This window comes from Misgurnus anguillicaudatus, chromosome 16 (genome assembly GCF_027580225.2).
Source record: "Misgurnus anguillicaudatus chromosome 16, ASM2758022v2, whole genome shotgun sequence".
NCBI classification, from domain to species: Eukaryota; Metazoa; Chordata; class Actinopteri; order Cypriniformes; family Cobitidae; genus Misgurnus; species Misgurnus anguillicaudatus.
Window position 1 is genome coordinate 2,393,055 of NC_073352.2, and position 25,641 is coordinate 2,418,695.

The 25,641-nt window shown below is 37.3% G+C and overlaps 1 protein-coding gene across 1 annotated transcript; it reads left to right on the forward strand.

The window, feature by feature from the left end:
• The first annotated feature begins 1,780 nt into the window (after positions 1-1,780).
• st3gal5 (ST3 beta-galactoside alpha-2,3-sialyltransferase 5) lies at positions 1,781-25,455 on the forward strand. Its single transcript, XM_055177930.2, has 7 exons — positions 1,781-2,024; positions 8,560-8,652; positions 8,723-8,840; positions 12,028-12,362; positions 20,125-20,311; positions 20,401-20,559; positions 24,851-25,455. Exons 2-7 carry the CDS (start codon positions 8,618-8,620, stop codon positions 25,106-25,108), a joined length of 1,092 nt encoding a protein of 363 aa, XP_055033905.2. The 5' UTR covers positions 1,781-2,024; positions 8,560-8,617; the 3' UTR covers positions 25,109-25,455.
• The last annotated feature ends 186 nt before the right edge of the window (positions 25,456-25,641 follow it).

Genomic DNA, 25,641 nt, shown 5'->3' on the forward strand with positions numbered 1-25,641 from the left:
TCATTAAGATACGTAGGTATTAATACATTGTCAGTAAATAGCATATTTCTTTTAGCTGGTTTGCCAAACCCCAATAAAACTCCAAAAGCAGAAGTGCCATCTTACTATGAGCTTGAAGGGGTTTATAGCTCTTAAACTCCTGCAAAGTGTACGCACTCAATTTAAAAACAAGGTAATTGACCAGATATGTGAGGGAAGGTAGTGCGTCTGGATCCGTAATCCAGTCTTGGGCTGCTAAATCATATGGATCTATGTTGTTTATCTCAGACATTTTGTCCAAATAACGTTTTTTTTTTTGGCAGTGGCATTTAGTTTCTCCCGATAGGGTCCCTTCTCTTTTTCTTTCAACTTCTCCATTTCTTCCGTTCTTCTAAAATGTACCTTCTTTTAGCTTAACAAACCCAATTTAATACAATTAAATGGCATAGCGGTCAGCGGTGCCTCTAAACATGGCGCCCACATCCCATAATGCAACACTGTGTGACGTACCTTCACATTACCTATAGGAGAGGCCATTCTCATGACACAATGTCTTTAACACATCTCCTTTTTTTGCACCACCTTTAATTAAATAAAACTGCAATAACTTTACAACAGAGCGATTAAACGTCTCACAGTATGAAACCTTGCGATCAGCTGATTTAGCACAGTTCTCAAGGGTGTGTGCAGTGCACAGAATGTGCACTAGGAAATCCTAAATCGCAACCATTTGCCGTAGATTTGGAAAAATTCCGTTGTACATACCAACATTGACTAACACAAAGAGCGACTTATTTTGTCTGCCATTCATCCAACCCAAAATCATGGAACAGATTAACCAGCCTGTTCGTTATATTATGCTAGTCTTGCTGGTATGCTGTTTTATCAGCAGGGTTCTTTGGATCAGACTCGATTTGATGTTTCTTTTGAGGTAGAATGCCAAAGAAGTTACTTAACGTTTGCTGTTCAGTATTAACATGTGGTCGATCTAAAATGTCAATTGTGTACAAACCAGGTGCCAGGATGGCATAACTGGGGGGTTAATTCCTGTGGGGGGAGCTCCACACTATACCTTATTGTATATTTATTGCCGCTACCTATTATTATGCCTACACATTCGACTTTCACTATTAAATTGTCTAACAATCTTAATAAGCCTGATAATCATGAATTAACTCTATTATCCATTATCTCAGGCGAATTATTTTCATGTGCAAATAAAAACGACGCAGTGGAATTCAGTGACATAGGTGGCGTTTCCTTGGCTGATGTTTCAGCCGGCGAGATGTTAAAATCACACAAGTTAGTAATGTTGTTGTCTCTGTCATTATCATTATCATAGGAAAAGAAGACAGAAAAGCAAACTGCTAAGATAAATTCGACTTTATTAATGAAATGGAACATCAGGACTTCTACAAAAACAAAGTGACTGAAATAAGCTTAAGTTGAAGCATTGAATTAACTGGAAAACAATTAAGGACAATTAAATCAAAACTATAAATAAATTGAATAAACAGAAGCACAGCATCTAGAAGTCTACAATTAAAGATTTATTTCAGAGTGCACAGGAACAATAAGAGTATACTCAATATTATACTCTTTATACAAGTATTTGGGTGATACACGTTTGATATAAAGAATGTGGAGTTGTATTCAGTTTTAATTAATTATTAATTTTAATTTTTTTGGAAGCTAGTAGTTTGGTAACTTTCCTTTCCATCCTTCTATGTATTTACACTCCGTCCCAGGGGGTGGCGAAAATGCACCAAAAGCTGGTTTGCCAACCGTCATTAAACACAAACGAAGAAGAAAAGTAGCCACGCCTAGGCCAGGATGTAAACGCAAGAGTCGTTTGTCTACGTTTGTATCTGTCTGGAGATGATGATATAACATTTTGAACGGACTATCAACGTACTCGACAGCTTGCATGTTAAAATCAAAGTATTAGCAGCAATGTTAGCAAAAGAGTTCCACGTGAATATATTTAACCGGCGGGTCATTTATTTACACGATGATCGGCTTTTTATGGGAGCACAACGTTAAAGGTACGTGTAAATAATCAAATACAATGTATATAAATAAACAGCTTGTCCGCTTATATTGTAGTATGTGTTGTGTACTTTCGCGTGCCTTCAAATTCAAATTTATTAAACTCTCTGTCTGTGCATTCCATGTTTTGAGCCCAATCCGGTGTAAATGTACATAAAAAGGGCTCTCCTCGTGGCATAAGGCTTAAAACACAGAAAAATTATTAGTAATTAAGCCGTAAAATTAATTAAACAATTTGACCAAATTAATTTATGACATCAAATCAACACATACACGTTCCAAAAAATATTGTGGCACATGACTTTATTGGGGACATTTGCAATTATACTTTTTATACTAATTTTAATACTTTAAATAAATGTACTTCTTTAAATCAATTAATCTCAAAACGGATTGTCATAGACATGTCAAAACAACTACAGATTACTCTGAATAATCCCCCCTCTATGGCACAAGAGCTATTTTGGGCACTTTCCATACGTATAATTTTATATAGATTATGTAATGCTTTAAATGCCTCGATTGTATGGACAAGAGAGACGCATCCCCGTTTACGTTTGGTGTTTTTAATCGGTCTCTTTTGTCCACTTGCGAGTTATCAAAACGCAAGCGGGAGAAATGACACGTTTAAACTACGCGCAGTCGTGCACTTATATAACAGGATATGAGATTACAGCTGTTTGTCTTGTTAGTGAACATGCTCATTTCAGAGCAATTGATTTAATAAGCTCGCGCAACTCTACACCCTCGCTAAATTAAAGAGCCGGAGAGACGACGCTTTGGTTTTATGAAAGTCTAAAGTTTGCGCCAAACACTGTGTTCGTGTTATAAAAACGATGTGCACTACATTAAACAGTAGCCTATATCAGTATGTTGTCAGTCAAGCATTGTTGTCTTAACGTTGAGTTGCTAACTAATTTGTGAAGTACACAACTACTTACAGCTAATAAACAATGACTTTATAAGTTTTCCATTTTCAATACCCTGCTGAAAAAAACAGCCAAAACCAGCCTAAGCTGGTCAAGCTGGCCTCAGCTGTTCTCCCAGCCTGGTCATAGCTGGTGTGTCATGCTGGTTTAGGAGGGGTTTTGGCGACTTTTTTTAGCTGGTCAGGCTGGTTTTGGCTGGTCTTAGCTGGTTTAAGCTGGCCAGGCTGGTTTAACTGGTCTTAGCTGGTCGGGTGACTGGTCTTAGCTGGTCAGGCTGGTTTAAGATGGCCAGGCTGGTTTTAGCTTGCCAGGCTGGGGAGATGCTTCAAAAATAAATTGTAAATGATTGATTTCTATTACAAAATGCTAGCTTGGTGGTGCGTTGCAATGGTGGGTGGTAGCTCATGGACATAGCCATCATTTAAAAAAATATGATTAAAACCATAATACATAAAGATAGAAAAAAATCCTGTTATGTACACCACCACAAAGACCCATTTTATATGTCAATATGAAGCCTCTCTAAAACTTGTCAACATCCACTCTGAACTATGAATTAACTTCTGGCTCTGTCTGTTGAAAACAAAGGGTTTGAAATTTGTAAGCCTAACTTACATACTGTAGAAGGAATAGTGACATACAAAGCAAATTAATTTCTGTGCTGAACAGTAACCATTGTATCCTAAATTATTTTCTTATATTTTCCTAATGACAATGATAAACCAGATATGCACTTTTTGAGCACTTATGTTTTGGGTGCAAATATAAACACAAAGTAATACTTACTCTTCAGCCAATGGAAAACATCAAAACACAACAAGAAAATGACCTGTAAACTGTGTGCCCATCCTGTAAGTTAAATAACCTTACATTTACGCGTCAAACCCTACATTTAAATAACTAGTGATGGGAGAAACAAAGCGTTTCGAAGCTTCGAATCAATTGAACCAATTGCTTCGAAAATGGATTCAGTTTTTCGAAGCGTTCGAAACACCACACACGCTGGCGACCCCTGCTGGTCAAAATAGTGTAAAGCAAATATGGCCAAACATTTTACACTTTTTTTACAAAATAATAGCAAGATTTTTATTGAAATATGGTTAAAAAATTATTTAACTTAATTAAGACATATTTAAAAGTGTATTATGTGTTTTTAGTTTTATTTAGGGCAAACAAATCATTAAAACTAACTACCCTTTTATTTATGCACATTTTTGTCATTAAATCTTTCTATAAACAATAAATAGACAAAATGGCAGCGTTATTAGTCAGAAGGATAAATGTTTTATGAACTTTTGTAATAAAACTGACCCGAGTTCACCAAAACATATTAGACAGTGGTCATGTGATCAACTCCCCCTAGTGGTGAACCATCGGATTTTCGAAACGTTTCGAAACAGTTATGACGTAATGAAGCCTCGTTTGCTAAAATCACGTGACTTGGGCCAGTTTGAAACACGCTCCGAACCACTGATTCGAAACAAAAGATTCGTAAATGTTTCGAAGCCTCATGAAGCAGTGCTTCGAAAACGGCCATTACTATAAATAACTTGCGTTATAATTAACTAAACAATCATGTCAAATACATTTGAAGAACGAGGATAACACATTTTTATAGAAGGTAAAGGCAAATAAAAGATCTGCACTACATTAGCTCAGATGCGTCACGAGCTCAGTCAAACCACTGCATCAACAGTCAACATTAAAGTTCAGAATATTTTAGTCATATCGAATGAACTGTTACTAAAAACAAAATAAACTTAACTGTGAACTTATTTTAATGACGTAACCAGGAATTAATAAAAACTTACCTTAGAATTTGCCATAGAAATGAAAATGAAAATCGTCTGAGGTAAACGGTTAAAATCCACTTTGAACTCACGAGGACGGACGGAGGCGCGCGCCCGCAAATACGTGTTTTCGACTTTTTGCTGCGCTGACAGGTTGATAACGTCAATGTACAGCGAGAGTGTAATTTCTTGACTCGCTCTCGCGATACATTGACATCATCAACGTATGATGTCGGTTCTCGCAGCGCAGCATGAAGTCGAACATGACTAATAACTAGGGATGCACCGAATCCAGATTTTTTAGGTTCGGCCGAATCCACCGTTTAAGATTCGGCCGAACCGAAACCGAATACCGAATCCTACTCCCATCCTTATTCCATTATCACATTAAAGCACATTAATGAAGTAAACAACGTCCACAGCAGTGTATTTTTCATTTTATTTAATTTTAACTGTACATTATGCCAGGATGACAAGTTGGAAAAACTATTTTGACAATAACCATAAGCCTATGCATAATAAAAGCGATGCGTTGCGACACGCTCGTTTTTCCAATAAGCAAGCAGCTCCGCGCTGAAAACTATATACTTTGAGTTAGAAGCTCTGCTCGTCAATGTCACAGTCTTCACACGGCCGTCCAATTACAGTGGAGGAGGGGCGGGACATTACCACAGCAACCAACCGGCTCACAGCTGAAGCATCACTGCGACCAAGCGCTCGGCTGAAAAACAGCTGGCATTTGGCGTCCTCAAGGCGTTTTCAGCCGTGTTTAAAAGTTTTGGTGTGTCCAGCCCCTAAGGCTCACCGAAAGAAAAAGCTCATCTCCACGTCAGCACCCGATGTGTGTAATCAACGGCCGCGTGACGTCGACCAGCGTAGCGCAAGCCTAGGTTTCGGTTCGGTGGAAAAAAAATCTAGGATTCGGCCGAACCCGAACCCCGTCAAAAAGCCCAGTATTCGGCCGAATCCGAATCCTGGATTCGGTGCATCCCTACTAATAACCATAGCTAATAACACATAACAAAGACAACATGTTAAAAAAACAATAAAGATGTTAAAAAAGATGTCCCACGTTCAGACGGAACTGAAAATTAGAACTTATTGAACAGAACTATTGTGCTTTTAAAACATAGCTTTTTAGATCTTCATCCAGGGGTGGGTTCAATTATTTCATAAACATGCATGCACATTTTGTTCTAAATGGACAGAGCTTTATAAAAAAATAAAAGAAATGGCTTTATTATAATAAAAGTGTAGTAACTGTTTTTTTTTATTTAACAACAACATCAAAAGAAAATTATCTGCTAAGATAATAACAACCAATGATAATTATTTTAATTATTTAATAATTGTGGGCCTGTGTGGGGCCCATTTGGGATGTGGTGTGAGTTTGCCCTGCCCACACTGTCCCACAGTAAACCCCACAGTGGGCCCGCATGGGCATGTTTTGCTTACAAAAGGCTGAGGGAGCTGTCTGTGGCACCGTAAAGAAAGCAGAGAAAAGGTTGGATGTTATTACATTATTAATGGTATTCTTAAAATGTATATTTGAAATGTTATATTTTAGACATTGTGATGAAAATATAATAAAAATAAAACAGCCATAATAATGCTTACAAAAATAGCCTAATCCATCTCCTGAATTCATCATATGGAAATCACATGCCCCACCAGTGTTAAAATCAATCAAATAGTATACATGAAATATTTGTAGCTTCTTAAACTTTATATAATATGAGCAACCTAGAAAAATCTTTACCGAAAAGGCACTTGTTTTCAAAGGGAAAAATAAAGATGCAAAGATGATTTATTTGCATGTGTCTAATATATTTTTAACTTGATCAATTACTTTTGTTAAATTTTAAAATATAAGTATTTTCATAAAATGAGTTTTTACATTTTTATCTAAAGGATTCACAAATTAAAATGTCATAAAACAACCATTTACCGTTCACCGTACTGACATTATTTCAACCAAATTTCAATGTGTATTTTTAAGCATTGTATTAACCTTTTGCAACCGTTTACCATTCACCGTTGTTTCAACATTGTATCAATGTCAACATTGAAGGTTGGTCATGCCTGCTTGGTGGTCAGGCTGGCTTGTCTTAGCTGGTTTAAGCTGGCCAGCCTAGGAGACCAGCTTGACCAGCCATAATACCAGCATTGCCAGCCTGGGAGACCAGCTTGACCAGCCTGGGAGACCTGGGGCCCGTACCATGAAAATGGTTAAACAAACTCAGGGTTACAGGATTAGTTTCAGGTTGACAAAACCAAGCCAATGTGCAGGCCTTGTTGGTAAAAGCTATTTTCATGGTACCCAAAACCCAGGATTTGCACAAACTAATCCTAAACAAAGCTGGCTAACCAACTAAACCAGCTTCATGGTATAGGCCCCAGCTTGACCAGTCATAATACCAGCCTGGCCAGCCTGGGAGACCAGCTTGACCAGCCTGGGAGGCCAGGCTAGGAGACCAACTAAAACCAGCTATTTCCATCTTAAACCAGCTAAAACCAGCTTGACCAGCTTAAGCTGGTTTTAGCAGTTTTTTTCAGCAGGGTACAAGTCCAATATAACGTTATTCTCGTCAAAACTGCAAATGCTTTATGTATTTTGTTCTGTTTGTGTTTAAAAGTTATTTATAATAAGTCAAGTTTACTGTTTTGTGCACTTATATTAGACTCATTTTCAATAATAAAGTTTATTGTTAACTTCTTGCCTATAGTACATATCTTTGCCACGTAATTTTAAGTGTTTGATCACCACATTTGTGAGTGATCATTGCATTGCATTGCATTGTATTTATACAGTATATTCTGTTAATGTATATAGTGTATTCTATGTACAGTATTGTAGTATTATATACTGTAGTATATGTGTACTGTACTATAATACACACCTAAAGAATATCGGCCGATATATCGTTATCAGTCTTTTTTACTCCCTTATATCTGTATCTGCATTGGCCCGAAAAACGCATATCGGTTGGGCTCTATTTGTTACTAAGGTTAGGTATGTGACAAAAATTTTAAACATGTTAAATGCTAAAACTAGTTGTTCAGATAGAAAGAGCTTGAAAAAAACTTTACAATGACACCAATGGCGCTTTTCCATTGCATATTACCCCACGGTTTAGTTTAGTTTGGGTCGGGTCAGCTCACCTCATGTTGGCGTGGTTAGCTTTTCCATTGAGTTTGGTATCACTTCGCAGTGGAAGGTATTATAGGCGTGTCGTTATATTTGCGCTGCCTACTGTTGTGACATCATGCAAGTGAGAGTGTCGTTGTATATTCCCATACATTTATTTATTTCTCAGTCCACAACAAAATTAATTCTATGATTAGTAGTAAATGGCGATTTACTTCTAATCAAAGAACTGGCTTTATTGATGAAACCCACATGAGAATCCCTCGATATATATCACCCAGCCCTACATATGCATACTCTCTCTATCACACATTCATAACAACACTGTCTGTCACCACATTCACTTACCTGCATAATAATGAACCTGCAATTATATAGTCACTCATATACAATTGCAGAGACACATATGAAGTGAGACATAAATGTTTCATGTAATACAGTGGTGCAGTGTACATTGATTTATAATCTCTGATACTGATTAATGACAATGTTATTTGCTGTAATGTCTGCAACTACCTACCTTGTCCAAAAAGGACCAAACCATGATAATACAAATCTTTTTGTTACTCTCTGAATATGATTTTACAAATTGAATAAAGGAAAACAAAGTAATTGAACTTCTTACTTTTGTAAAATGTTAACAATCTTTCCCTGCTTTGACCAGAATGTAATCACGTGAAAGCGTGGCAGCAGAACAGAATAGAAGACTTTTTTCAGGAACCATGAGAAGATCTGTGAAACCGCATTGTCCTTCCAGGTATGTCGTAGTACTGACTGTACTTTATAAATGTGAACATATGTGTAATACAGACTTTTTGACCCAACAGAAAGCTGCTTGTTCTATTACTAAGCCTGGCGTTGATTTCCCTGGCTCTTTTAAAACTGCCTTCTTTTAACACTGACCCAAAGCCTATTGCAGTCCCAGTAGATCTCATCTATCGAGAGGTAAGACTCAATATCATTTCATTTGTACATTAAATTCAGGAAGTATATGAACACTTAGGGGTGGTTTCCCAGACAGGGATTCTCTTAAACCCAGACTAGACCTTAGTTTAATAAGGAAATATAACTAGTTTTAACAAACATGCCTTACTAAAAACATTACTTGTGTGCATGTTGAGGCAAAACAAAGGGCACTGCCGTATTTTAAAATATCTCAGTGCAAGTTGTTTTCAGTTTAGACATCTCTTACATTTATTATAGTCGAGGACTAGTCTAATCTCTTTCTGGGAAACCGCCCCTTAGTGATTTTATTTGGGCTGGTCTGATACTTTATTCACAATAGCGATGGATAGTCTAGAGTTTTTTTACCTGTACTGAAGATTAGTATTGTATTTGTTGTTTGTGTTCTGCAGGGATGCAAACTTGTCACTTTTCAGCGAAATTCAGTTTTGCTTCTAAAATCGGTCATTATTGCGCTTTGCCTAGATCCAATGATTTTTTTTTAAAATGGAGGGTGAAGGGGGTCTATACGGACAGTCTTTTGACAGGGTTGCGGTGAATGAAATTATGAAAAACATGTCCAGTGGTTGTGGTAAATCTCAAATACCTTGCCAGTTTGTCAGGTAATGTTTACAATCTATAGTCACTTCATTAGCTGCTGAAGTTTAAAGGTCCCGTTCTTTCTGTGTTTTTGAAGCTTTGATTGTGTTTACAGTGCGCAATATAACGTGTGTTCATGTTTCACGTGTATAAAAACACATTCTTTTTCACACAATTGACTTATCTGTAAACTGCTGTTTTCACTGTTCTAAAAACAGACTGATGTCTTTTTTGTTCTATGAAGTCCCTCCTTCAGAAACACGTAACGATGTTCTGATTGTGTAGTTTGTTTAGTGTGTTGTGATTCGATAGCAGCTTAGCTTGCCGTTAGCTTAGCTGGCGACTGATGTATTCCTGTGGGCGGAGTTTAGTCAAATAACTGTTCTAGTGACGTCATTGAAGCAGGAAGTAGAGGACTGTAGTCCAAACCGGCCGTTCGCTGTAGGCTTGGAAAGGTGAATTCTGTTAAAGAAAAAATATCGTCTGGCAGACAACTTTGAGCTTTATAATTTCACAGGTATTATTTATGCTATTATAGCAACATTACACACTAACTAGGGTTTAATAAATGGCATCAGAAAGAACGTGACCTTTAAGCAGTCTGATCAGATTGAACGCACATGCTTAACTCATGAATCAATGTTAGATATAGTTGTACTGCGCCATACCTGCGCATTTCAGGCTTACATCTACACACGCTGATTTGTTTGTCTTGAAAGAAATGGTGCAGACCCAAGAATCATAATGTGGAGTATGTAAAGCCCCCGATGTATTATTGAGAGTTGTGCTATCCCTAGTTGCTAGCGTGTTGATTGGAGGTTGCAGTGATGTGCTGGTTGGGTGCTGCTAAGGCGATAATTACCAGGGGCCCACAAAGATGTTTTTATAATATTAACATGGCTACAAAATAATTATAACAATTTATAAGACTCAATTTTCCATTGTCAAAATGAGAAATGCTATTTATTTATAGTAGTTTTTGCTATTCCATGTTAGTGATCACCTTACCAGAAGGGAAAATGGATTGGTGTTTTCATCCAGGGTTGTTGGTTAAATTATGCTTGTTGTGGTGTGGTCTTGGAAAGCAGCTTCACCCTACAAAACCTAAAGCTTAAATCAGGTTGTTTAAAAAGGAGCTGTCTCTTTTTGTTTATTGTTTTGGCAGAGTTATATTCCATAATTATATTTATATATTAAATTGATTTTTCTATTTAATCAACGGACTTTGTTCTTGTCTGTACTCCATGAAACAGAATAATTGAATAATCTAAAAAGGGGTTGATTGTTTCTGTGTGATGCTTTTAAAATATCAGTGGTGTTGTCTCGTGTACCTGTACATGATATAGTAGCTGAATTCATTCCTAACAGCATGCTCAGCACTTCAGGAAAAGGACGTGCTTAAACAGACGCTCCAGATAAAGACAAAATGATTGTTTTCATTGCTCTATTCGCCAAGTGTATTTTAATCAGCCACACTATGAGACACAATCTCCCAACTCTCTCAAAAACGAGCGAGGGAACATATTGAGACACGGAAACTCTTTAAAAACAGTGTTAGTCATTAGTTCACGCCTCCCTCGCTCATTCTAAAATCGCCAGTGGTGATATGAAATGGTGAAGTGGTTATTGTGACGATATTCCACAGCGATCAGCCAATCAGATTTGAGAACCAAAAAGGACTGTTGTATAAAGCTGTGTATGTATATGTGTATGTATTATATGGCAATTCTGTCAAGAGATCCTTCTAAAGGTCCCACATTGCACCTTTAAGTATTAGCTAATCTTTCATTGAAATAAACGAGATCATGTTGCTTTGCTGCTGCTACACTGGCAATGTGAAAGGTGCTTAACTTCCTAATCTATTTAAGACACCAGAGTTTTCTTTTAGGGAGAGCTCAGAATGATCACAAATCCTTTCACCATAACCAACAAAGTGTAAACATGATGTAAATAAGAGATTTAGTTGGAGAAGCATCAGCAGTGATGGGGGCAAATAGACAGCGACTTTTGTTGCAGATCCAGATCCATTTTTCTATTCATTGACTGCATCCACACTTTTTCTAGTTGCTATTTTATCCGATCATTGCACTGCATACTTAATGAATATTTTTTATGAAACCTGTTAAAGCATCCAGAATTATAGCCACGTTAATAACATTTGTAAGAAACCAAACCGTTTGAAAATCGGTAGAAAATTGAGCAAGTTCTGGTCATTTAAAAGTACCTGCATCATTAAACGCAATGCTACGAGTGAGCGAGCTGTCTGAGGTAAGATGGCCGCCAGGTGATGACGGTAGAGACTCCGCCTTAAGACATCTAGCCTTTATACATATCTATGGGGCCGACTACCAAAACACACTTGTAGCCAATACGCAGTAAGGTGCTTGTCTACTACGACATCGTTGCCTGGGTTGCGTATGTGTGGGGCGGGTCTATCAAAAGAAGGTCCAGATTCTATTGGGGTAGGGGTGTGTTTGTTTAGGTGATTTCAAATGTCAACATTGGCTTTCAGAGATCATGGACCCCGCCTTTAAATAATCTGCTTACAGTTAACTAAGCATATCTATTATAACTCTGTTTTCTTTCACAGCGTGTCCATTCATATGTTCAGAAGGTGCTGGCCAAAGAATGCAGACCTTTTTATGTCCGACAGAGAATGGAAGCAGATTATTTCAGCTCCATGCCAGTGAGGAAGCCCTTTTTGGACAAGAACACTGTTTTAAATGAAGAAATATTTAAATATCCTCCACCCTTTGGATTCCTGGATATGAAAGAGCACCTTAAGGAAGTATTGGATCTCCTTCCTCCTTCAGAGGAAGAGCTTGAAGGGCGGGAGTGCCGTCGGTGTGTTGTGATTGGTAATGGAGGGATACTAAAAGGATTGGGTCTTGGGCCTCTTCTTAATCAGTTCAATGTCATTATAAGGTAAGAGCTTGAGGTGTTGTCTTTGTGTGATATTAGGGACTTTAAGCAACAGCCTCTGGTGGGACGGCAACGGCATGCCGGCGTTGTATTGCGCATGCGTGAAATTAACTGCTACTTTGCGACGTTCTACTGTAACGGTCTACTACGGGAGAACGTCTGATTTGCCGGAGTGGCTACAACGTGAGAGATTATGTAAATAAATGTTTTTTTTTTATGGCGCATTACTAGAGGTCGACCGATTTATCGGCCGGCTGATTAATTGGCCGCTTTTTGGCATATTTTAAAAAATGACTTTGGCCGATTTAGCTGCAAAATTAGGCCGATTAATATGCAGGCGCATCTGCGGGCACCTAAGTGCTGTTGTAGAACTCGTGACGCTGCCTCTTGCTGCAAGCAGATCGCTCCCGTGTGTGTGCAGCCGTGCCTTGTTCACAAACAGCTTTAGTAAATGATGGCGGGATCGCACAAATTAAGCAGCCAGTACAACAGCGCGACGGGCTTATGTCTCGCGGTGGACTGTCCGTGCAAAGAATAGGCTCATTTCATGTGATTTAATGAGTTATGATGATCTTTGTTTGCGTGATAGAGAGAGCAGAGCCGCGCGCTGTCTCCCTGCTTTTATTACTCAAAACAAAACTGACTCGATGGCGAAAGGTCGGAAGACCAAATCATATCCACCGAGGAAATGTTTTTCGTGTTGTTACAGTAACAGTTTGTTTAAAGTTTTGCGCTGCTCAGCCTGGATTACAACACCACGCGTCCGATTCGCGAACTGACTCCTTTGAACGGATTCATTTGAATGAAGGTTGAAACAACAGATCTGTCCCAACACTAAACTCACAAGACGTCACTGTCAGCACAATCAGTCACTTATAGCGTCTTAGAAATGAGAATGTAAATGTGTTTAGAAAGATTTGCCCTAAATAACAGTCTCAACTAAAAAACATAGACATTTACTATGTTAACTTTATGATAAATAAATATTTTATCAGGTCTACCAAATAAGGATTTTATCCTACAAAGCAAAAAAAGCCATGGTAAAAAACTGATCAAAGATGATGACAACAGAGTGTCAGGTAATATCTGTGTCTGATAAATGCATGGTGCAGAGGAGGTTGTAAAACTCTTCAGAAAGTATTTTTTAAATACTTTGACTTAAATAGTGACATTTTTACATTTAAAATATCTGCTAATGATGAGAACATTTTGATTATTATGTACATATAGAAAATCGGCCAAACATATCGGCCATCGGCTGCCCTGATTTCTAAATATCGGCATCAGCCAGAGAAAAAGACAAATCGGTCGACCTCTACACATTACATTGTAATTGCATCAGTTTATGATTGTACCACTAGTCTTTTATATAATATGTGTTAAATGTTTTAAATTTAAGCTAATTTTAAAGATTTTTTACGTTTGTATAAAGCTATGTCTGTGGTTAGCAACAACACCTCAGGCAGCAAAAAAATAGTAAAAACTCCTCTTCTGACAAGATTGTAACTTAATGCCAAAAGCAATCGTTTTCTTGCTTTTTAAATGACTTTTTTTGTATCTCAATAAATGAATTAATGCTGCGTTGCGCTGTCCTGTTTACGGTTGCTTAGTGATTTTTACGTTCTTGGCTATGGCGGTGTACCAGCATACTTCCGTCGCCGTAGCTGTTCCATTTGCAGCTGTTCCTTAAAGTCCCTAATATCCATATAAGGACCACTTTGACTGGGAAATATATTTAAGGATATATGTCTCTTGATATTTTTGATATTTGACACTTATGTTGAATATTTTTAAAGTATATTTGCTCTGAAATTCTGCATAAGGAGTAAGAATATAGCATTTAAAAGTGCTCTAAGCGAATTCATGCGTTTTAGGCCATAAAACATTTTTTGTTTCATACAGTAAACATCTCCTCACTATCTGCTAGCTGCCTGTCCCCTGAACACACTGTAGACAGCCCAGGCTCCACAAACTGCGAGAAAAACAAACAGGCTGTTTACCCTTGGCATTAACATGCATTTTCATCGATCGGATCACAAGTGGATGACGTTAATGCCAGGTGTAAATGGTGTTCCAAACGTTTTGAGCTCGTCCACTTTCGACCACTTTCAGCTCCCCCATGTGGTTGAAAAGCGCAACAGTGCCTGGTATCAGACACTCTTCTGCAGGCAGGGGGAGGGGCGGGGCTGTGTGCTCTACCCTCCACGCCACTTTCAGAGTGTGCTTGAAGCAGCTAGGAGGCTGCTCAGGTTGCAGCAACAGTACAGTTTGTTCAGTTAAAAGTTGTTCTATCACTGAAATAATTTTAGAGACACTATTTAAAGGTAAAAAAACTACATAGTGTTGCTTTAAACCCCCTCACAGTATTCAGGACAGAAGCAGTCGAAAGTGGACAAAAGAGACGACTTTAAATACCAGGCGTAAACGTGATGCGTCTCTCTCGTCTACATGTGATCCGATCTATGAAAACACATCTTAATACCAAGTGTAAACAGCCCTAAAGTGGTCAAACAAGAAGGATTTGGGAATGGGGTTTGGGCGCGTTCATGACTCTTTCAGAAAGCACAGAAGGGAGGGGGAGGAGTTGGCTAAGCTCCGTTTTGTTTGACAACACTTCGAACATCAACAAGAAGTGATGTCACACAGATTCGCTTAGTTCACCGCTCAGAAATTGTAATTTAAAGGCACTCTGAGTCGACAAGCAAGTGAACGAATAACAAGTTATGTTGAAACAGTCTGGCAAGTTAAGGCGTGTTTTTAGGCATGTATCCTCAAGGCATTGCAATACAAGTATGAGAATTAACAAACGGCTCAGAAACCTAACGTGAGAATTACAGGGTTCGTACGGTCCTGGAAAACCTGGAAAAGTTTGTGGAATTTTAAAACATATTTTTCCAGGACTGGAAAAGTGCTGGAAACGAATAAACCCAGAAAGTTTTGGAAAAGTCATGGAATTTTTCCAAAGAATACATTTAAAGTACAGTAAAATATAAAATGGTACGGATTTGGTTGGGTAATTGGGTAATTATGTTGTATGTAATCCAGGCATTGGGTATTTGAGTCGCGTTTATATTTAAACGCGCACTCAGGTTTACTTTCACTTTCGCGCGAAACCGGCAAGTCGTGAACTGTACTGAAAGCAAGCATCTGGATCTATTGCGCAAAATTTTCCTCTCAGTAAAACATGAAATGTCCTGCATTTTAAAAAGTGATATAAATTCAAGATGTCATTATACATGCATGTCAGTGAAGAGAATTGCAAAAAAAAGCTACGTGCAGAACTCGCTCTTAAAGCGACAGTAGCCCCTATTTTTCTGATCTGAAAAATGATCTAATCTGTATTGTATGATCCAAACTGTGGGTTTTGTGACCCATTGAACCACTGTTAAATGGTGGGTATATTTAGTGTGAAGATAAGCAGGAACAGTTGGCTTGCATTCAGATGTTTTGTTTGTTAAAAAAAAAAACAATAATAGCAGAGCAAACATTGCGGTCAGGGGCCCTGTAGGCTTTGTATTGGCAAAATGTGGCTCATGTGAAAACTAATTGGTCTATACCCTCAACGTCGACATTTTTCTATCTGTGACTTCGGGTAATTTTTCAAATCTTCTATTTCAGAAAACAGTAGCCTTTTTAAGGTGATGTCAGTGTTACTGGATATTTTATTCATTTTATGTATTAATACTGCTGCCTTCCATTTATTTACTCTTGGTATGTAAACCTACTCACTGGTTATCATCTTACTGGTCCATGTAAGAAAACAAATAGCCTGTCATTGTATTTAGTTTAGCTGTGGTACATTTGGGAATTTAGCAGATGCTTTTATCCAAAGCAAAAGGCAAATTTTCATTGGATTTTTATTCTTTATTATGTATACATTACATTTTCTGGGTCATGATTTTTGTTTTGAAAGTAATGGAAAAGTCATGAAAATGTATTTGTTAAAATGTGTACAAACCCTGGAAGTAATAAAAGCCGTTTAATGTAAGGAAATGTGTCCTAGCTGAAAACCCATTGAGTATCACAGCACTTACAGGATCACTGATGCCTTAACTGTGTCTAACCACCATGTAATTAACTGACATGGTAACAGTTAAATTAGCATTTTCTGAAGGGAAAAACCGTTCAGTCAGGTGTCTCTTAGTCAAAGGCTTTGTTGTTTTAGCAGCTTGGGCAGGGCTAACAAAATCGTCCCAGGGCTATTGCGAATTCCTGTCGGGCTAACAAAGTGCATCTCCGCCCTGCCCGTCGGGCTATTTTAGGGAGGAAAATGGATGTGCGAGTCTATCGACTAAACTTTACAGCTGCTACTAGTCCACACCTAAAACACTAGTCCACTACATGAAAAAATACAAATATTTTATTGTTCAAATTATTGTCATTTTAATTTTGATTAAAACATAGTATTAAAGTAACAAATTAAAGTGACATATTTTAAATATATAATAAATTATTTAAAAAAGTGTATCTGAGCGGAAACGAAACCATTTTAGTTTCCGCTCAGATCGTGCGTGCATTTCAGTGGTACAGGACTCAGAATTTACCACTGGAAAGACAATCAAGGTATGAAGTAAAAATAAAAAAGTTTTATGCAAGCGTTGTAGGGCCTTTCAATCCGTGTTTCCTAAATTCCATTTCTTTTTTTCTTAAAATTTAAGAAATCACATATCAACCGATCTCAGCACTATCACACCCTCCATTTCTCTCTGAAGCCACGTAGGTTTTGATTTTGCTACATTGCCAAGAAGAACATGACAACCCAGGCTACAGCCTATTGTTTTTATTAGTAAAAACACGAGTATGTTTACATGTTAGTGGTGAAAGTCGGTTCCTTGTAGTTTTAAACTTGCTGAAATATGTGTTCCGTCTGTTTCCAATTAAATTTTATTTAAATAGCGCTTTTCACAATTGTTTAATTGTTTTGAGGCAGTTTTACTTTAATAAAAGCAGGAGAAATCACAGAAAAATTGGTGGACAACATAAGAAGCAGAGTACAGCGGCTAAGATTAAATCCTTCCTCTTTTAGTCAGGAGGAAAAAGTTCTAGAAAGAAAAAAAACCCTTGAGAGACATAGCTGGTTCCATAGAGGATATACTATATATTAGATACTATTATTTATACAATTTTATGTTATTCTAACATATTGCATTGGTAAAAAACAGATTTATGTATGTATATTTATTAGTAGATGCACACTGTATCATAAAGGAGTGAATCGTATCGCACCGGTAGCTCCTCGTATCTTAAATGTATTTTACGGTAGGTTATGCATCAAGATGCGTATCGCATGGGACCCAGTTATGGAGATGCACATCCCTATCGCATATCTAGTATGTATAGCTAATACCAGGGTAGAAAATTATCACATTAAGTTTGGAGCTGGCATATCAGAACATGTTAAACAGTCATAACACAATTGCACCGCATATTTATTATAATATAATATATTATTTATTTAGCTGCAGTAATGATGGGATGGCTGTTTATAAATAAATGAATGCATCGTATTTATAATTTAAACACGCAGGTTTTTACAATTCTTCAGGGGCATTTTATCTTTTAAACTAGTCGGTTACAAATTTTAGACTAAACGGCTGCTAAATAAGTTAAACTTTTCTCAACTTTGTGGCGTCCTTGGACACTCCACTTCCTATTGCCTATGGTCACTGTCGGTCATGTTACCCAAAGTCGCAAAGCTTCCATTGAAATGAATGAAATCATGTCATTAGTCCCTTTCACACATACAGTCTTTACTGGTAATTTACTGGTAAATTGCAGTTAACATGTCATGTCTGACCAGAACCTTTCCGGTAAATCATTGCTCCAAATTTACCAGTACGACAGGTTGTAAGATTCAAGGTAATTTACCGGAACGCGCTGTGTGTGACCGAAAAATTTCGCATTACCGGCATTTAGAACAGACGACGTCAGACCGCGCTGACAGATCGGGCCAATCAGAACGTTTTTTTTATACAGGTGACGCGGTTTCCCCCAGACTGTTGCTTAAAAGTCGAGCGCACCTGAAGTTAACATCCACATTTCTTCACCAAAGTTGTTTAAAACAGCTTACCATCTAATTGCCAAATTGCCGACGTCCTTAGCACACCCTCTGTGAAGCCTAATGTGCAAACGCGCAGGTTCCGTTTGATGCCGCCTAACGCAATGTTTGGTCACGAGCAACTTCGCAACCGTTTGCCACAGATGTGAAAACAACAAAATACGGACCGTGGATATTAAGTCGTATCCCGCCGTTTACAAATACGATACGGACGGAGCTCGCCGGCCGTGCGCCACAGGTAACTTCCGCTTTCGCTCCGAGTTTACCGGTATTTTGATACTGATATGTGAATGATGTCTTACTGGTAAAAAGACGGAACGTCACTGCATGTGTGAACAGCACATTTTTGTATTTACTGGTAAATTCATTCTGGTAAATTCATGGTAATTTACCAGAATTACTGTGTGAAAGAGGCTAATGTCACTGCTTGTCGCTGGTGGCCTGAACGGGGCTTTATACATTAACTCCCAGTTGTACATTTAAGAAATCCATCTGAAATTTCCATCCATCTGAAATAGTACATTTACAGACTTTTTCTTTCTCTCATGTTTCTTTTCATGTTTCTTAATTGTTAGTGGTGAATCCTTACAAAACAACATTGACATAAACCTTGGCCAACAGTGTGGTTTTTTTTTTTTTGTTTAACAACCAATGCCACTGATGTGCATTATTACTTGGTTTAAACGTAAAGCATTAGACATCTCAGTTGCAAAGTAACATTCATACTAGGGGTGGAACGGTTCACATTTCTCATGGTTCGGTTTGTATGATGGTTTTATGGACATGGTTTTGGTATGGTTCGGTATTAGCAATGCTCAGAAAAACATTCTGCAGCCAAATCAACAGAACATTCTTTTATTTAGTGACAAACTTCAAACATCTGAGTTTTCCCATCAGAAGTATTTGATTGATTATTTCACATGCAAAAACAAAGTGCATTTCAAATTCTTTTTTTTTTTCGCCAGATGAGCAGATTAAAACACTGGTTTATGTTTCAGATCTTTTCATGTTACAATCCAAAATAATCTGCTGTCACTTTAAGTTACTTCCAGTTGGCAAGTTCAGAGTCTTTAAGGGTTATTGTGCATTTGTCAGTTTCTGTGATTTATTTGGCTATTGGTTTTTTAGCAGGGACGTGCAGTCTCATTAAATGATTGACATACAGTACAGTTAAACAGCTCTACCCTACTGTAGCTGTGATGAACGTGAGTGGGCGTTCTGTAAACAGTCATTCATGGCTTAGTGGAGCTTTGCATTCATTATAAAGCATTCATTATAAATGCGTTGATTAACCGCAGATTATATACATACCGACCTAAAGAAGGGGAACTGAACAGTTCTGATTTTTCCCGAGAACCGTTCCACCCCTAATTCATACCCAGAGCAGCGTAGCTAAACATAGGCAAACACTCACAGTAACCTGTCATGACGTTGGATTTCATAATATTTTACATAATTTGCTGCCAGCTGAGCTCCTTACAGTATATGCCAATTAGAAAGTACTGCTGTGTGTTTGGACAAAATCAATCAGCCATTTTTACTATGACTTTATGTATTTACTGGTTCTTTTACTGAATCATCTGGTCTTGTATTGTAAACACTTAAAAAAATGTAATCCAATTGATTTCAGCTAATTTTAACATGTGACAGATGTTTCACTGTGTTTATCGTGGAAATATTCATTTGGATCAAATGTTTCTTTTAAAGGTTAAACAGTGGGCCTGTGCAAGATTTTAGTGCAGATGTTGGAAATCGCACTTCATTCAGGATGAGTTACCCCGAAGGTTCTCCTAAGGTTTGGGAAGATACAGGCTCAGATCTCAAGTTTGTGGCTGTGATCTACAAATTGGTAGATTTCCACTGGCTTCGTGCCATGATCACCAAAACAACAGTTGTGAGTGCTTTTCATATGTAACTTTGTCATGGCCCATTTGTTTTATAAGTTGTTTAACATTACTTGAACACGTTTCTTCATCTTTTCAGTCACTCTGGGACTGGCTATTTTTCTGGCAGAAGGTTCCAGTCACAGTTCCAATTGAGGCCCCCCAGTTTCGCCTCCTGAACCCAGAGATCATTAGAGAAACGGCGCTGATTCTGCTTCACTATCCCACACCTAGAAAACGACTCTGGGGCTGGGACCAGGTAAGCTTTCTTTCATACACGTGATTAAAAAATGAATAAGTATTGAAGATATTAACACAAACATTTAGCAGACCCTTTATTCAAAGTGACTAGATTAGGAGTCATTGAAAGTGATGTGCAATAGTACAAAAGGTGCTTATAACAAGACAGAAGTTTTCTCTATGCCAAAACAATACCTGTTGTGAAAATAATCCTTACCGTATTTTCCGGACTATAAGTCGCTCCGGAGTATAAGTCGCATCAGTCAAAAAATGCGTCATGAATAGGAAAAAACGTATATAAGTCGCACTGGACTATAAGTCGCATTTATTTAGAAAATTATTATTCTTTTTGGGGGCATTTGGTTTGGTAAGTCTTTCTCTGTCTTTAAGTTAATGTTTCAGTTAACAGTTTTTTTTTCCAGGGGTAGGCTACATGGGCAACATATAGCACCCTCTCATGGCTGTAGATGGTAATGTTTTCTTTTGGTTCACGTTAGTCAATATGAATTAATTTTGCCATATAAGTCACACCTGACTATAAGTCGCAGGACCTGCCAAACTATGAAAAAAAGTGTGACTTACAGTCCTGAAAATACCGTAGCAGTCAGTCAACAAGGATATTAACTATGCAAGCAAGTTTTTCCTAAAACACAACAGATAGTAGTCTAGGCAATAGAAAAACAAGGTATAGACCATTTTGCAAGATGTAAACAACACTGGTCCAGAAACACTTCCCGTTTCAGTTCGTAACAGTTTTCTTTTCACATATATCTTTAAGATGTTTGTTTAACTTTTTGATTCAGTTCTGTTGGTTGTATTTTATCCCAATGTTTATATAGTGTTAAAATCTGAAACATGAATTGCTTCTAGGGGTGTAAATCGGAGCCTTCATGACGATTCAATCCGATACCGATTTCTTAGGCCAACAATTTGATTCTTTTCGATTCTTCAGAATTCCCTTTGATCCGATTCTATCCAATTCAATACTAGATTTTTTTAGGGCTGTCAAAAGATTAAAATATTTCATCTAGATTAATTGTATGATTTCGTGAGTTAACTTGCGATTAATCGCAAATTAATCTCACATTTTTATCTGTTCTAAATTTACCTAAATTTAACACTTTCAAGTTTTTTATGCTCTAATCAACATGGATTTGGACAAATATTTATGCTATATGCAAATGTATGTTTACAACAGCCTGTTTACATTTTCAACAGAACCATCAGTCATAGTTTTATGTTTAATTTTCCTTTAGAAGACCTTGTTCTTTCTCCATTTCTGTTTGCTGCTGCATCATTTGTGGCCTGTGCTGGCAAATTGAGTTGGGATGAGCTAATTTTCTAAAATTAGTTATTTATATTTTAACATTAAAAAACTTCAAAACAATGCATGATTTGTTGGAATCTGACAAAACATGACAGAACTACACCTGTTTACGCAAAGCAAAAACAATATCACTATGTGTTAAATGTATGTTTTTTTGTATTGTTTAAATTTGACATTAAGACAGACATTTAAGATATAGGCTAATGCAAGTGTTTAATATAGCCTAATGTTACACAACAGATACTTTTTCCTCAACAGTTAACCAAACATTCACTTCAGATATAACAGATTATATGTCATACCTGCGTGAATTCTTGTCGAAACAGATATTTTTTAAAAACTGTCATTTTAGATGTCTATATCAGGGTCACGCACTCGCGCGTTTGTGTGCATGCGCGTCAGACGACAGCGTCTGGAAGATTGCTTTTGAGTCACTCTTAATAACTCTTTTAACATCAATCAGTTGCAGAACTTTATCTCTCTTAATAATTATTTAAACATCAAGCAGTCTATTTTCTGTCATTTCTGCATGTTTTAAAAACGAAACCGAAAGTGAATGAAGACGCATCTTTGCTTTAGATTATGGATTTGGGACGGTATACACTTCTCAGGAAACGTACAGATAAGGATCATTTTAGATGTTTAATGACCATTTAGAGCATTGGATTCACTAGACTTAGAGCTTAATGTTCTTATTTTTATGAAAACCACTGAATCATCTAGACAGCGCGGGTCACTTGCTGCGTCTCAATTTATCCAGCTGTGGGCTTGACCAAGGCTCAAACTGAAATTGCGTGTTGCGCTGACGGTTCCATCGCTTTTAAAAGACTGTGAAACGTAAATAACGTGTGTGAAGCAGTGTGACATAGAAGATAACAATGAGGTTAGTGAGCCCCACACGCAGCTTAATAGTAGGTTGTACGCATATGTCTGAGCGAATGCTGAAAATAGACAGGCGGCAAAATAAACACATAAATAATCGATCCTCTTGTGGACGCATCGATGCATCGAATCGGCGGCTGTATAATCGATGCATCGATACGAATTGATTAATCTTTACACCCCTAATTGCTTCTGGACCAGTATTGTTTACATCTTGCAAAATGGTTCATATATAGGAAACTCGCATACTACTTTGTTCCCTTGGAGACGGGTTGCTTTATCCTGAGTTAGCTTGGTAAACAGGCTGCTTAAATAACCTAAAGTCGCTGGATACGGCTTAACAAAAATAAAGTGTATAAAGAAATTTGGCTTGGATTTTGTGAAATTTTTTTTAAATAAACGCGACGTATAGTCCACTGCGACTTATATATGTTATTTTGTCTTAATGACGCATTTTTGAATGATGCGGCTTATACTGCGGTGAGGCTTATAGTCCGAAAAATACGGTACATCGAATTGTCGAGTCTCTTTCCGAGGTGTGCTCTTCTATCTGTAACATTTTGGTCTGGGATCCGTGTTCTTTTGAGTGGCAGTAAAGGCAGCCAATCAGCGTCAAGTGCTTGCATTTCATAATGAGGTTGCCATTTTTTTACTTTGTCATATTAAGATCACTGTCATTGCTGTGGTTATACTTGACGTCGTTGCTTAACGTTTTTCACAGCGATCAGCTGTAAAATGTTTTGGTCCTGCTCGATTTTCATTGACTTTGAGTAAAATTATGATAAGATCCCCTTGGGTCAGTGTGTTATCATGACAGAAATTTGATGCTGTCGGCCCGGGCAAACAAGCACCCGTCTCCCGAGTGCCTCTGCGTAAATTATTAGATGTTGATGGCTTACGTTTCTTTCCCGTCACAGAAAACCATCACAGGTTTATCAATGCTATTAAAGTATTATTTTGTTTTTGTTTGTTTGTTGATCACGAAGTACAACGTAGATAAGGAAAACTAGGATTCCGTGTACTCAGCGCGCCGCCATTGTTTGTTTACATTGCAATGGTGCGCTGCAATCTGTGGAGTGGATTTATGGCGTTCTGTAGAAAAGGGGGAGTGGCGTTTATTGCATTTTGGGAAAAAAGGGAGAAAAGATGACAGAATAACACGGCGGATATTGAATTTTGCGTAAAATTAAGAATTTACTTTTAAATACTGACCTGATATAATACTGATTCTGGCAGTAACTCAAAAATGGCGTTTATTGCGTTTTGGAACCAAACTCTTCATATATTCTTATAGATATTCTTATGGACTTTGTGTGTGCTAAATCTATCACTTATACCAGTGATTTTGAACCATCAAAAATCTTTCTGAATTAACTTTGCTGACTCTACCAACTTCAAACATGTTTAATGCTGTCATTTTTTTTTTTAGATTCCAACAAATCATACATTGTTTTGAAGTTTTTTTATAGAGAAAGTCAAAATATAAATAAATAATTTTTGAAAATTTGCTCATTCCGACTCATTTTGCTAGCACGGGTTACATATGCAGTTGCAAGAATTGGAATTCCTTTAAGATTTCTGCATTGGTTATTCATTAATATATAATAGAATTTTGTTGGCTATTAGTACAGACTATAAACGCTATAACCAACTTGTTTTTAATACGTATACATACTACCTCATTATGCCAATGCCAAACTTCATGATACTGATTGGTTTAGCTAATAGATAATAGATTTGGCTTTAAAATTTGATAGACATTCAAGGCTCCTGTAGCTCCCAGGGAATGTGCATACTAACCTGCACTGAAAGTTACTTGGGATAAAAGCATTTGTCAAATGCATTAACGCAGGTTTTGTATTTCAAAAGTCTTACGCTGCGAATGGTTACACAATAAAAGTCCTGCGCTGGGCTTGATTACACAAATAAAATTCTCCTGTTAATACAGTCACTATAACTTGATTTAAACTTATTCTGATAATAGAAAGACTGTTTTGTCTCTCTTTTTTTTAAACAAATCTTGTTATTTTTGAGACAAACCATTGACAAGTAGATGGAGCAAGAAGCTATGGATTAATTTGCTATTCTGTTCTTTCTGCAGAATGTCCCCACTTTAGGTGTGTCAGCTCTCAATTTGGCAACGTACATATGTGATGAAGTCAGCTTAGCGGGTTTTGGCTATAACCTTAGCCAGAAGAACACCCCTCTTCATTACTATGATGAGCTCTCCATTACAGCCATGCTAAAGGAAGCCATGCATGACATACAGACTGAGACAGCTTTACTCAAACAGTTGCTCATGTCAGGCACAATCACTGATCTTACAGGAGGAATACACTGCAACTTCTGTTCAAGCTAAATGCATTGAACATTACCAGACATCACTATTACTCATGGTAAACATACTACTGCTAAGTATTTTCTTAATCTTTACACTGTGAATGTTATTTGTTGTATTAATTATGTAAATAATGTTTTAAAGTGTAATATATTTATTTTTTTTATTATTTGAACGGATTGCTTTTGTATTGCCATGATTAATAATTACCTATGGATTTTTTTTTATTATGTTCCTTAGTTAAATAAGTGCAAATTTTAGAAATTGTCATGTCCATAACAGAGAAATGTCACATCCATAACACTGTTTCTGCCTCACAAATGCGCATACATAACTTTAAATAAAATAAATATTAAATGTTCTTTGAATAGCTGTCCCTTCTCCATTTGTTATGGTTTCTGGTTTGTGCGTTTGTCTCCCAAAAACTTGTACTGTTTTTGTTACATCCATAACGCATGGATTTTCCTCTCATCTGAAGCAGAAAACATGAGGATAGATTAATATTTTCTGATTTCTAAAGTCTATCATCAGGGTTTATGAAAATGTAGATGGAC